At 41.2% G+C, this 14,362-nt stretch overlaps 1 protein-coding gene across 1 annotated transcript; it reads right to left on the bottom strand.

Annotated features, from left to right (window-relative positions):
• Positions 1 to 10,034: 10,034 nt before the first annotated feature.
• FADD (Fas associated via death domain) lies at positions 10,035 to 13,992 on the bottom strand. The gene is made up of 2 exons (XM_421073.8): positions 13,615 to 13,992; positions 10,035 to 12,829 (listed from the first exon to the last, which is right to left on the bottom strand). Exons 1-2 carry the CDS (start codon positions 13,913 to 13,915, stop codon positions 12,543 to 12,545), a joined length of 588 nt encoding a protein of 195 aa, XP_421073.2. The 5' UTR covers positions 13,916 to 13,992; the 3' UTR covers positions 10,035 to 12,542.
• Positions 13,993 to 14,362: the final 370 nt, after the last annotated feature.

The following is a 14,362-nucleotide window of genomic DNA, read 5'->3' as shown; positions in this document are numbered from 1 at the left end:
TCAGTAGAGTGAGAGAGCCGCTCCATGGGAGCGATTCAGACCTTTGGTGTGGTCCATGAATCACCCGCTTGGGATGCTTGTTTTCTCACTGGCTGCATCAGGAGCCTAGGGCAGCTGCATTTTGGCCATGGGAGACACAGTTAGGTCCCTGAAGCAGCCAGAGACAAATTTGGGGCTGGGATGCCAAATATGTGTGAGAAATGGCACAGCTCGTTTGCAGGAAAGCAAGTAAAATGAATACGAATGTCTGTGGAAATAAAAAGTACTGTAATCAGCTTCTCTGCTTTGTGTTTTGCAGCCCGAGGCTTGCCTGCCTTACTCATTAATTCTAACTGGTCTGGAATTAAACGATTATATTTGCACAACAGGGACCTACAAATACAGAGCCATGGCAATCTCTGAGGATATATAAAAATTCAATTACCAAGAAAAAGGAATTATTTTTTTATTGCAAAACACCTTGTGCTGATCTTAGAGTGAGCTCTATAGACAATCACTCTTTCAAGCTTCTGAATACTAAGAGGGACTGGGAGTTGATTTCTATGCAGATCATTTCAAAACTGAGGCTTCATCTTTTTAGAATGTTTTAGGAAAAAAAAAAAGATTATTTTAATAACACACACAGGGAGTTTATAAATAGTCTAACTAGATTAAAAAGGATTTGCACATAAAGTAACACTTCTGCTCCTGTAAGTTAGAGTCTGAAGGAGATATATAGAGAATATACTTAGTTTGTCTGCTATGCAAAGGCTCCTACTGCTTCAAGTGGCTTTGGAGAGGGCACTAAGCAAACTGGACCATGATTTCTATGTACTCAGCATCCTCTATTATTAGCCCTTCATGCTGTTGTAGGAAAGTAGATAAAGGCATTTAAAAAATAAATGGAGAGATCTCATATAGTACTTAATCTTATTTTTAATCCTTAGCCGACTAGTTTTCAAGATGTTAACATACCTTTCATTACGCACACTTTGCCTGCATGAAACTGCATGCAGCAATCACTATCATCATTATTCAGATGCATGCTGAATTGGAACCTGTGTATGTGAAGGTAATAATGTTGGTAAGGTATTACTCCCAAATTGTATGTGTATAAAACAGACAACATTTTGCTGTGCAACCAGCTTTAGCTTATAGGCGAATGAAAATGTAAACACTGTTCTCAGTGAATCACTGGTTTATGTACACTGGAGTTAAATCACAAAATCATAGAGGTTGGAAGGGACCTCTGGGGATCAAGTCCAACCCCTCAGTGTTTGTTTCCACCATTTTATAATTCCCCACAGTCTTGAAAAATATTTGCTAAAAATATTAATCTGTAAAATGAATCTGCTGACTTAGTGAGCAAAAACACAGCCTCAGAATTAATTCACACAGAAAACTGTGACAGATTAAAATATTAACAACTATGGATACCTGCAATGGCACCAGCGCTTACTGCCAAAAAATATCTCCAGTTTCAAGGTTATCCCAAGGATCAAATGAAATTATCTGCCAACAGATACGGTGTATTAAACTGCTGCCAAAGAAAGGTCATTACCCAACATCATTTTTCTGTTCTGATTAATAGCAATTCTGCCTAGGCAACCCAGTCACTTAAAACTAAACATCACCCTTGGCATTTGGAGAAGAAGAGGGTTACTAGGTCAGAGTCTGACACAGAAAATAAGTATAAGCCATACAGTAGTAAACATTCAGCTCAGAATACCTAGTAGTAGCCTTAAGCAGCAGACTGACTTTTAAAAGGAATCAGAGTCAGAGAAGAACCCGGAGGGAAAGCAGACAATATTTTAGAAAGAAGAGATCTACTTATGCCAGATGAACAAAAAAAATGACCACTGGGAACAGTGCTCAAGTCAGCTTGAAACAAACACAAAGAAAAATAATGGGAACACAGCAAGCAGTGCTTCTCCTCCTCTGCAAAATTTACATTATGTTTTTTTTAAGTAAATTCCTTCTCTGTTTGCTTCTACGTTGGTCTGTCCCTACCATCTGGTGGTATTCCAATACCATAAACTCTTTAATTTAATAAGCAAATACATGAAAGTTGGCACATGCCTGTCAATATATAAGCCAAGAGAGTTGCTCTCATCCCTCTTTTGAAGAAATGCCATGATTTTGAGCAAAATGCCTTGCAAATCCATAAATCCAGAGCATACACAACATGATCTGGGTGAGACATACAGTGGGGAGCAGGCTCTGCAGAGCCTCTCAGAGAAGGTGGAAAGCCAGCAGAGCCCTCTGCACCCCACCAGCTGCAATGGTCATCCCTACCACTGCATTCATATTTGCTTTAAAGAAAGGCAGTTTCAGGGTTCCTTTCAGAAATCACCATTTTAGTGCTGCTGGGATTTCCTTGTGTAGAGATGTATGCATCAAGGATGTCCAGGTCCTTGTTGAATAATCTTTCTCAACAATAAGAAAAACATAATGAGGCTTCGTGTCCCTTCTTGGCTTGCCACTGGCTGTGTGTCTGTTACTAGCCTGACCGAATGTACCTGCCTCCACACATCATCTCCTCTATAAAACTTGGAGTCATGCAGCACATGAAAGAAATACAGTTTGGATATCATGAAAAGGTTCTTCACTAAGAGTGTGGCTGGGCATCAGAACAGCCTCCCAGGGGAAGCAGTCATGGCACCGAGCCTGCCAGAGTTCAGGAAGTGGCTGGACAATGCTGTCAGCCGTATCGTGTGATTTTTGAGCACTCCTGTGTAAAGCCAGGAGTTGGATTTGATGATTCTTACAGGTCCTTTCCAACTTGGGATATTCTATGATTCTGTCATTTAAAAACTGAGAAATGCCTTCTGCATCAAGCTCTTAAAGAGAAGTCTTTTAACTCACCTGGGCTACCATCACAAGATTTGCTCCTGTGTTTTGCCAAACAATACTCTTAGTCACTCCAGTTCTCATTTTGCCTTTTTGTTTGCCTGAATGTCTTGTTCCTTCGTTTGGATGTATTTACATAACTTTTATCAAATATCAGTTAACTAACGTAGGCAGGTACTAGGTAAAAAGACACAATCTAGCTGCTGGAAATAAGATTACATGGTGTGTAGCTTGCAAAAGAAATAAGAGGAAATGCAGCCCTCTCTTAGCTCTTTCTTCAATTATCATTATTTCTAGGAAGTTGTACAAAAGCTGAAAAAGCCTTGTCATTGTCTTGCTCCTAAGCCACATCAATTAGTTGATCTTTAAACAAATTGAGAATAGCAATATGAAAACAAAACATTTAAGAAACGGCTGAAAGCCATCCTGTGTAAGATACAGGGGGGAATAACTCATGATATAAAAATCAGCAGCCCCTGACTTTGCTCATCAATACTCTAACAAGCAGGGCAAATAATTAATTTCAGAGCTTAACTCCTTGTTCTCCTGAACACGGTTCATATTAAAGGCACCATGATCATGTCATCTATCTGCATTGTAATTCACGTTTAGAAGAGTCAACATAAATATTTACTCACGAACAGGCTCTAGCTGTGGTCTGTAAGTGAAGCTGCCATAGGACACTCAGGGTCGTGCACAGAGGCAAGGAATGCTGGGATCCTTCTTTGTGTGCTGCACACCATCAGTCAGCTGGTACTCCCCATACAGGTCAGACCCCCCCGGCAAATCCACATAAGCCTAATTCCCTTTTGTCCCTTAAGCAACTGTGGATGATAATACCTGCAACTTCCAGGAATCATTTATTCACACACAAACACAAAATACTTAGTCTAGCCAAGGTGAGGTTAATTTGGTAGTTTCAGTCAGGAGATCCATTGCCCTTGCCACAGAAGGAACTTGGAGCTAAACTGTTCTTTGTACTCTTTGTCAGTGAATCCTAAGACTAAAGCAGCCGAGACCCACCTATCTTCTTCCTTAAACATTCATGGACAGGCTGGGAATTGGGGTTGCTCCACTGACAGCTTGGGTGTGAGCAGCATCTGCACCACAAACAACTCAAATCAAAGTGTCCACAATGAGGAGAGATTCTTCCGTTCACTTTGGTCACACACACTGTTTCTAAAATGTGGATGCTTATTAAAGAATTGATGCTGACTCTCACTCATGCAGGCAGCAGCTGTAACGAGGTAAAGAACAGAGGGTTAATGTCAGCATCACTGATTTGTATTGGCCTCAAGTATTACACTGAAGGAAAATGCTGATTGTAATAGCAACCCATGACTGCTCTAATGTATACTAGGAAATAAGCCAACTCTTGCATTTAAATTTGTGAGATTGAAACACTGCTTTAAAATCACTTTTTCTCTGCCTGATCTTGAAGATGCAGCAGCTGGCCCTGCATTTGTACTTGCTATTTACTGTTGGCCCCAAAATACAACACAACTGTTTCAGGCAAAACTGGGGCTGATCTTGGAGACTGTCAGAGGGATATGCTTATTTACAGCTTACAGTGATAGACGTAAGTCTGAGAAACAGTATTGAGAAATAGCACTGTCAGGAAAATCTTGTTTTCCAGATGATATCAAATAGCTTTATTTAAGGGTGTGTGCATGTATGCATATGTATACATATATACACAGAGATATGCATATGTACACATACACAAGCATATGTGGACTGGGGAGGCACGTCATTCTCACATCTAACACTTTCTTTGTCTCCCATAATAAACTGCACAGTTTTCTTTCACCAAAATAGCACAGCCCAAGTTTGATTCCACTGTATCATTAAGCCACATACCAACAGGTTTGCGGGAGTAGCCAGCAGTCACATACTGTGCTTACTGCTGCACGTCCACGAGCATTTAGCTAGTAAGGAGATTTTTCATACATACTTATACAACAAAAATAAATCCTGTAGTACTATGTTCTTACAGTAAAAACATTCAGCAAACTTCATGCCAGTCTAAATCCACAGTCCTGAATTTAAAGTGTTAGGTACCAAATCTAGCAATGCTTCGTTGGATTGGGCTTTTTTGTCACACCTTTTGCAGAAAGGTGAGGATGCAGAGCAGTCACAGTGGGGAAAGGACTCCCAGCTTTCAGTGCTCACAGAGAGCATCTCATTCTGTTATCAGTTTGTGACCAAAATGCTGTAGAAAAGTCTATGTACATGGTGTTCAGTAAGTTCTTAGCAAGGTTTATGAGCACACAAAGGTTTTTTCAGCTCCCATGGCTCAGTTTGATTGCATGCTTAGAAGCTGTTTTGCCTGCCTTCAATAACACCACCTCTGTGATACCAAAATATGTGACTGAAAGAAGCCAGGGCATTCTTTAGACAGCAGCTGCCCTCTGCCTCTCTTTGGGAAAACAGGAAGCTGCCACTGCTGCTGTAACATCTGACATGATAACACTTCAAAAACACAGGATACAGGTACCGGGGCAATTCTACCAGTGCCCACTTTCCTACAGTTGAGGCTGTCATATCCTATTTGAAACCATTAAAACCCACTGGAACGGGCCGTCTGAACAGCTTGGGATGATTCTAGCAATGTCAAAGTCCTCTTCAAACCACCAGGAGAACCAGTATTTGTCTTCCCTCTGGCTTCTGTATGATAATCATTCAACATTTATGACGTGCGGGGGTATGAATTTGTAGGAGGGAGATAATGGATGAAAGTAATCTTTAAAGGAGAAAAGGGGACAAGGCTATGAGACACTGTTTAAGCAAAAGGAACTGATCTAATTTCTCCATAATTCTTTCTCAAATTCCTCTAAATTAACCCGTGGGAACTTCTCAGACCTCACGGAACAAACTGAGCTCCCCATAGCTCAACCCCGAGCAGCAGTCATATCTCTTTGCTAGCAGGTCCTGCAGCAGGAGGAGATTCCACAGTGCTGAAGGGCTGCTTGGGATCTCAGACCCCTCCCTGCTCAGCACCTGCTTGGTGCACTGAACCCAGGATGGAAACAAGGGCCACATCCGCTGTGCTGCTCATAGAGTGAAATCCACTGTTTTTGGGTGCCTCCTGTTCACAGTCAGGAAGTTATGGTAGTGGCATATATTGTGTTAGCATAACACAAAACCACAGGTTTGAATTGTCACTCACCTCAGCGATCTCATTTGGTTGTGTGAGAAAGGCTCAAAGCGAGCCAGGGCTGGAGTGCTGGTAATGGTGAAGGTCCAGGAAATGAGAGAAAAAAATGCTGTATGGAACAAAGAGACAGGTACCTGCAGTTATCTATTACACACCTTACCTCTTAATATCCCTTACAACTCACAGCCCAAGTGTGGAACTTGACATTCCGATGCAATGTATCGTAAGAGAGACAACATTGTTTTATATACGAAGTGCTAACTTTTGTAAAAAGTAGGATGTTTTGAAGGAAAGAACTGTATAATGAAGTCCACTTATTTAAGGGGCATATGACAGAGCTGCAAGTAGGCGTTAGTTAGAAATGTACCCGCTGCTTTTTTTAGCTCACATTAGTTTTCCTTCATCTGCATATACATGAGTTACTTCGTGCACAAACACGCAGTTAGACACACAAGTTTGAGTTTTACAGCCCAGTTTAGATACAGAAATGGAAGCACCATGTGCTCAGCTGATGTTTAGGAAACGTCAAAGGCAAATGCTTTAATTTCTAGTCCTGCGCACTCTCGTTTTTCCCATCCCAATGGGGCAGCGAAGGGAGAAAATCAACTCAGGAATTCTGTTCAGTGTTCCTGCACTTGGAGTTGGGCTTTCTGACACGGTCAGCTACCAGAGACGCAAGTCTCCCAATTAGTAACAGCTTCCCAGCATTATTCAGCTAGCTGGATAGCCAGGAGGGAGCACGCTGCAGCCACATGCCCAATGCACTCCTGTGCAAAGCAGTTGCCATGGGAATAATGGCTTTGAGGGTAATTCCGGCTAACCAAAGTTTCCCACACTAGGGACTTCACAGCCAGGAAGTTGTGACTAAATTCTGCTCCCATTTAACATGGCATAAAGAAAGAATACAGGATTTTGAACCCAGAAATCATGGGCCCAGACCTGCCAGGTGCTGCACCCTTTTCATTCCCGTTTTCTCTGCAGTTTTTTTTTTTTCAAACGCTGGCACTATGCCTAGAAGCTACAGGAACCAACTCTCAGGGAGGCTATTGGGTGGGGAAAAAAAGAAAGGAAGGCGTTTAGCTCTAATGGTCAGATATTTCATTCCCTTTTGTTATTTAACAGATGGATGTAGATGCGGGAACCTCTTTCTTATAAAGAAAAAAACACAAATCTTTCAAAAAAACCCAAATATTAAAAATTCTGAAAAAGAGTGGGGAAAAAATGAGGTAATTTTGCCTAGAACTACAAGTGTATAAATGCTTAAAGTTCAAGAGGTTATGGCAAGAATAATTTTGAGGCTCAGTTTTGCCCAAGGAGGTTGTGGATACCCCATCCTTGGAGGCATTCAAGGCCAGGCTGGATGTGGCTCCGGGCAGCCTGGTCTAGAGGTTGGCAACCCCACCTGTGGCAGGGGGGTTGAAACTAGATGATCTTTGAGATCCTTTTCAACCCAGGCCCATTCTATGATTCTATGATTTTTATATAAAACTTTCCTTGTAGTTTATATGCTCACTGTACATAAATCTGGTGCCAGGTTTATACACATAATCACTTCCCAACCAGTGTACAGAAATACTGTCATACAGCACCTTAGGCAAATCTTCACTACCGGCAGTGGCAAAGCTGTGAAGTTGGGCCACAGTAAGAAGCACTCGCTTATTAAATTATGCAAATTATTTTCTAGAGCTAATAATCCAGCTGTGATCAACAGGAATAATGGAATTATGAAGCAGAAGTGAATAGAAATTGTGAGCATTTTTCATTGCAGTGTTATTGCTAAAAGCCCCACTGAATGCTTTATGCATCTCCTGGACAAGGGTCCAAATTTCTCCTATAATTTCACACAGCACAACAGCCCGATCCAAAGGCCAGAACGCTATGAAGTAAAAATGCCAGTTTCAGAACTTCGTGATACAAAGTTAACATTAAGCTACTCTTCTTAGCACAGGTATTTATCACATTGTATTAGAGATCTAAACCTCGAGAATGGCTTTACATTGTATTACGCAATATATATTAGATAAAAATATCATCTTCTTCAGAGTCTTGGAGAACACAGTTTCAAAACCCTTAACTTTGCTACAACACCCGGTTATTCTGCAGACTGAAAGCTGCCTTAAGTACTGAGCCGTCAGGGACGTGAAATTAACCTTCGATTTGACAAACTAAACTCGAGGCTGAAAGAAGGGAAAGCTACATCACCATCACCAAGCAGGACTGTGAGCACAGACTGTTTGGAAAACAATGAAAAAACACCTCCATCTCCAATACTTATCCAAGCATGAGGATTACTGAATTTACACTTGACTAGCATCGGCAGTGCAACACATTTTAATGTGTTTAATAATGTTTTGGTTTTAAACGGTCTGTTTTAAGAAGTGAATGAGTAATGCTCTTGAGGAGAAACAGTGGAAGAAATAGTTCTGAAGAAACTTAAGCCCGTGTAGTCATTAAGAACGCCTGTGAGTTTACTGCACAGAAGCCTGTCTTTCCTTTCTTTATTAATCCAACTTTCCTGGCAGCTGTGTACGTTTGTGCTTTCTTTCTCCTAAGCCTACAGTTCCCAGAACCCACTGCAAAATACCCTCTCAACACAGAGTAAGCCTCCGCTATGAAAACTGTTATGAAAACAGAGATTCTTCCATAGTCCTTGTACCACTCACAGGCATCAAAGCCCCGTACCTCTCATCTGACCCCCATACTTCTTACTTTTATGGGATGCAGTTGAAGCAGTGAACTGGTTTCTGCAGTTCTATTGGTGCATCCTTAAGGATCGCAATAAAAACACTGGCGAAGGAAAGAAGTAATATATCACAAAGGGAAAACAACTTGGAACAGTATTTTCCATGCTGGAATGTATTTTAAGGACATAGGCGATCTATGCAGAGAATGGGAAGAAAAACACAAACCACCTTCTGGCAATCATGGGAGAAACAAAGACAGTGACTAGAAATTAAATATAAATTGAAAAATAATCAACCAAAGAGTCTGTATTAAGGACATGCTGAGTGCCAGCAAGAGCTCTGAGGTACGGCATGTGGTACTAAGCTGTCTGCGTTAGACAATTAACTGAAGCAATTAGATTTCATAAAGTAGCCCATTGTTTTAGGAGTGAGACAAAGGCTGGAGGAAATGCAGCTGCCTGTGTTTGAGGAATGGAGAAAAAAGGAATACAAAACATTGCATTTGAAGTAGTCATGAAAACCAACTTGTGTAGGGGGAGTTTAAAAGTCTAGAAAACTTCTTTTAAGCTGTCACGAAAGTAATGCAGCCTCTTAAAAAAAATCAATGTGCAACATACAATTATGGACATCTTCAAGTATCAAAGTGGCAGGCACGTAGTGAAAGGGACTGTGAAGGGTCATGAAGAAAACAATCTGCCAATATCAGGTTCTCCTGAAATACTGCTTTTTACTCTCAGCGTGTTTTGATGTGTTGTTTTTTCAAGGCTGGAAAATAGAATATTCTCAAGAGGCAAAAACAGAAACAAAGACGTTAGTGATTCTCTCAGATATTCTTGCAGATTATCACAGAGAGAATTTGATAAAATGGGTAATTAAGTTACATGCCCTATGCATTCAGTGTTAAGCGCTCAGTAATACTCTATTACTAGTACAGACTTCAGAGAATAACACCTCTGATTGCATCCTCTAGGAGCCTGCAGGTTTAGTATAAGGCGTAAACTACAGTTTTAATTAATTATAAAACAACTACAGTATCCTTACCACAGCATGACTAGTAGAGAAGAAAACCAGTTTTAATAGGGTTACTCATAAAAGGCCTATCTCCCATGCATACACTGCATTCAATTTTAGGCTCCTAAGGGCTGGCAGAAACTTTCTTTCTTGTATGCCTCCCCAGGCAAAAGCATTCAAAGCTACTGCTACCCCCCGCCCTCCCCTCCTTTCTGACGTTCCAAGAAGGACATGGTAACACAAGGCCTGTTTGCCACAACTCCTTGCATTAAGTGTCCCCACCATTTATTTTCTCCTCACTAGAGATCTGTTCATAAACAGCAAATCCTATAAGACAAATCCAGTTCCATTTCTTTTGCTTTTAAAGAAATATTTTTAATGAAATATGCACAAGATTATACGGTATAAAAGTACAAATCCTAAAGTTTTACATTTTCTAAGGCAGGAGATTTCTTGCAGACGAACGCTTGGCTACAACTGCTATTCCTAATGATTCTAAAAATACTCTGATTATATACAGTAGGCAATATACTTCTTTTTAATATTCCAGATAAATGTATCTTTTGTAAACTAGAAGATTTATGACAAGTAGATAAGGAAAACATGTTAGTGGACAGACTAAACTTGGAACTGCTGCAGAGTGCTTCGCCACAAACATAACTCATTTTGCTAACTTCATTTCTCTTCCAATCTGCTCACAAAGATGATTAAAATACATGAAGCAAAAAAAAAAAAAAAAAAAAAAAAAATTAAATACTGCAGAATGGGGATAAACACTATTAAAAACATCTCTAAAACTTCTGAGCTGAAGTGCAACATTTCATCTCCTACCAGAACTTTGGAACTGAGAATTGATGCTGACAAAGTATTGGAGCAAGCTCTTAAAAAGTGCACCTGCCAAAAAAACAGAAGAAACTTTCATATTACCCATTGTTCTTTTCTTGTATATAATCACTAATATGATTTAAATGATCCTCGCAAGCATTTTTTTAAAGGAAAAGCCCAAATAAAAAGTTCACATTACAGCAATTTCCAGTAACTACAATCAAGTATTCAAGGGTAATCTTCTAAACTAGAAGCACCAACTTCAACAAAAACGTGAAAATTATGACTGTAACAACATTTAGACTGAGTAGTGATGTAATACTACATGCTGATACTTGGTCTTCACAGTAATGGCACCACACAACAAGAACTTGAACAAAGCCAAGTCACATGGGTACAGTAGCAAAAAAAAGAAAAGAAGCCTTCCTCTTCAGGTCTCATCTATGTAGTTAGATGAACGATTGCAGTAACAATCCAACTCATTTGAACAATAATAATTTCAGAGAACTTTCCCCCCTGGAATAATGAATAATTTCAAGGCTTTCATTGCCCTAAGTGTCTTAAAGCATGTGCAGCTTTTTCCAGTGTTACATTAGGCATAAAATCTGTATTTTTTTTAGGTCTGGTCTCATTTATAAATGCTCCTTCAACTGTGAGTTGCTTACAGCCACTTTCTAGAAGCATAAAGGAATAGGAAAGAAGTAAAGAATTGCAGAGAACATGGAAGTACTGCCAGTTCTGGTAGTATTTGAACCAAGAATGGCAAAAGGTATCCAACCTTCACAGGATATCACTGGAGAGAAAGTTAGTACTCTTTCCCTAAGCTTTCACTCTTCTTGACTAAAAAGAAGCCATTTTGTTTTCTAAGTTTCTGTTACAGCATATATATATATATTTTTTTTAAACCAAGACCACAGATAACTGTAAGTTACTGATAAGGTGAGCTGCAGCATCCAGCAGACATGACCAGACTCCCTGATATGGATTATGAGATGACTAGCTTCAGAAAATCTTAAAACATTCAAGGCAATGAAAAAAAATGTCTGCTGTAAACATCTGTAAGGTACAATTTCTTTGATAGTTTCAGGAGAACATCACTCTCAGGATGATGTTATTCAACTAAGTATCTGGAAGCACTTCTGTACTGCGCAGGTGACAGAGCATTGGCACAGGATGCCCAGAGAAGTTGTAGGCTCTCTTCTCTGGAATGTTGCCTGGGCATGGTATTGGGCAGCCTGCCCTATATGTGGTTGTGCTTCAGCAGGGTGGTTGGACCACATAACCTCCAGAGGTCCCCTTCAACCTAAACCATTCTGTGATTCTGTATATAAAGGCACTTCATAATTAATTTCAACAAGATTGTTTTTCAATCCAGGCACATTTTCTGCCAAGAAACCCACTACAGTAGTTATGAGTCCTATTGCACTGCTGTCTTACAGATTGAGGTTACAGTCTTCTTTGTATTCTTTTACTGATAGTAAAGGTGTTCAAAAAATTATGGAAGACATTACCTTATGCTACTCAAAACAAAGACAAGACTCACTACATAGGTAAGAGTTCAGCCTCTTTACCCCTTTCACACTAGTTACAAACAGATCACATAAAATAAGAGTGTATATATATATATATATATATATGTATATATATACGTATATATGAATATTCCAACCTCCTAATGAAATTTTCAGTTCCCTCAGAAGGGTCCCATGGATGTAATTACAGACAAGGCACTTGTAAGGAATATGCAATAAAGCATATCTTATTTTCAGGTGGGAGTATTTCTGCAAAGTGGAGTATTTGTATTCTAAAAGTTAAAATCTCTTAAGGGAAGCACCAACTTCAAAGCATTGGCTGAAATGAAATTGTTTTCACATTAGCTATTACCTGACCTGAAATTAGCTATTAATTTTAAGGCACATAAATTAATGGCAGAATTAACAGAGCCAATGACAGTGATTTGGGTTCAGATGATCAGAAGGCACTATTGCTTCTTTTTTTCCTTTCATACCCGTGGTCTGAGTGTTTTTATCTTGATTTCACATGTTTTCTGTATTCAGGTGAAAGAGCTTCTGTTCAGCTATGTCTGCCACCAAATTCATATTACAGTCTCGAAGAGCCTTTATTAGGTCAGCCACCTTCGCATCTTTCCCCTTCCATTTCTGCCACTCTCGAAGCGACTGAAACAATTGCTCTCGTAAATTATTTGGCTTGGCTACCATTATTCTCTCCATTCTCACATCAGAAAAGTCAAGTTTTCGCATCAGCATTTTCCAGTCTCTCCCAACGTTCTCGCATATAACTTCGATAACTACCTTCTGCAAACCTGAAACAGCAGAAATATGTTAGTGATGATATGGAAAGAAATATATTTTTATTAAGCAAAACACTATTACATAGTGTTCTGCTCATAAGACACTCATAAAGAAGGTCACATCATGTCTGAAAAGCTATTGAGTACACTGGGAGCTCCAAGTACAGAGCAGGACTTCCAAGTGATCATAAGGCTGAGAGCTGAGAAACCTGGGACTGCTCAGTCTGAAGAAGAGAGTGAGAGAGGATCTGATAACTGTTTGTAAGTATCTGAAGTGCGGGAGTCAGGTTGATAGGAGTGGATTCTTTCTGGCGGTGTGCAACAGAGCCAGGGGCAACATGCAGAAAGTGGAACACAGGAAGTTCCATACAAATACAAGGAAGAACTTCTTTACTGCCAGAGTGACAAAGCATGAGAACAGGCTGCCCAGAGAGTGGTGGAATCTGCTTCTCTGGAGATATTCAAGACCCACCTAGCTGCATACCTGTGCAGTCTGCTGTAGAAAACCTACTTTAGCAGGGGGTTGGACTCAATGATCTCTAGAGTTCCTTTCCAAACCCTACGATTCCGTGCTCAGGGCTGAAGGAGCAGCTGTTTGCAGCATATGCTGCCCTCATGGTACGTTTCCAGGGTATGACACAGCCCTTGCAGCAGCACTTCAGCAGCTGCAGCACCGTTAGCAGCAGCCACAGCTGGGAACTGAGGGCTGCTGTGCTCTGAGCACTCTCAGGTCTCAAACACACGTTTACAGAGATCACTTGGAAAAAAATAATGAAAAAGGAAAAAGTTACACCTACGTCTTTCCTTCATGTCAGGCCGCTCATCAGGAGCGCTGGCTTCTCCCTCCTCTATGAACTCCTCCAGCTGTGAGATCAAATCTTCTCTCTTAATGGTCTTAAACATGCTTTTAAGCAAGTCTACGTTGTAACTTGCGATCAGTTGCTGCTCCATGAGGAAGTTGAAGAGCTCCCTGCCACTCTGGACAGACTCCAACTTCCTTTTCCCAATTTTGTCCTTGCACAGAAACTTCAGCTCGCAGAGCTCGCTGCTAGACAGGCTGGCGGACAAAGAATTCAGCAGAGCCAGGAAGGGATCCATGGGGCTGAGGCCTACAGCGCAGCCGACACCAAGAGAGGCACAGGCTTCCAGAGCAGGGCCGGCAGCGGATTTCAGTCGCACTTCCGCAGTGCTATCGCGGGAAGACAAACTCTGGCCCGGCCCCGCTACGGCGGGGTGCCGCCCCGCGCCAGCCGGGGCGGAAGTGACGTCATGGTGGCGGGCTCTCCCGCAGCCGTCAGAAGATGGCGGCCGGTGCTTGTTGGGGGTGTGGTAGCATCAACCAGCTGGGCCGTGCAGTACGTGTCTGGGAGCAAAGGGCTTCATGTGCTTCAAATTTATTACGAGGAAGCGGGCCCCCTTCGCATGGGGCTGCTCAGACGCCTCGGCTCCCTGCCTTAGGACCGCAGGGCTCCCTGCCACCTGGAAAGTGAATGGGGCGCTGGCAGAACCTAAGTGCCAGTCGCTGTGCTCGTTGCCACTTGGCCT

This window comes from Gallus gallus, chromosome 5, assembly GCF_016699485.2.
Source record: "Gallus gallus isolate bGalGal1 chromosome 5, bGalGal1.mat.broiler.GRCg7b, whole genome shotgun sequence".
Taxonomy (NCBI): Eukaryota; Metazoa; Chordata; class Aves; order Galliformes; family Phasianidae; genus Gallus; species Gallus gallus.
Note: the sequence above shows the minus strand (reverse complement) of the source record. Positions and strands in the feature narration are given on the sequence as shown.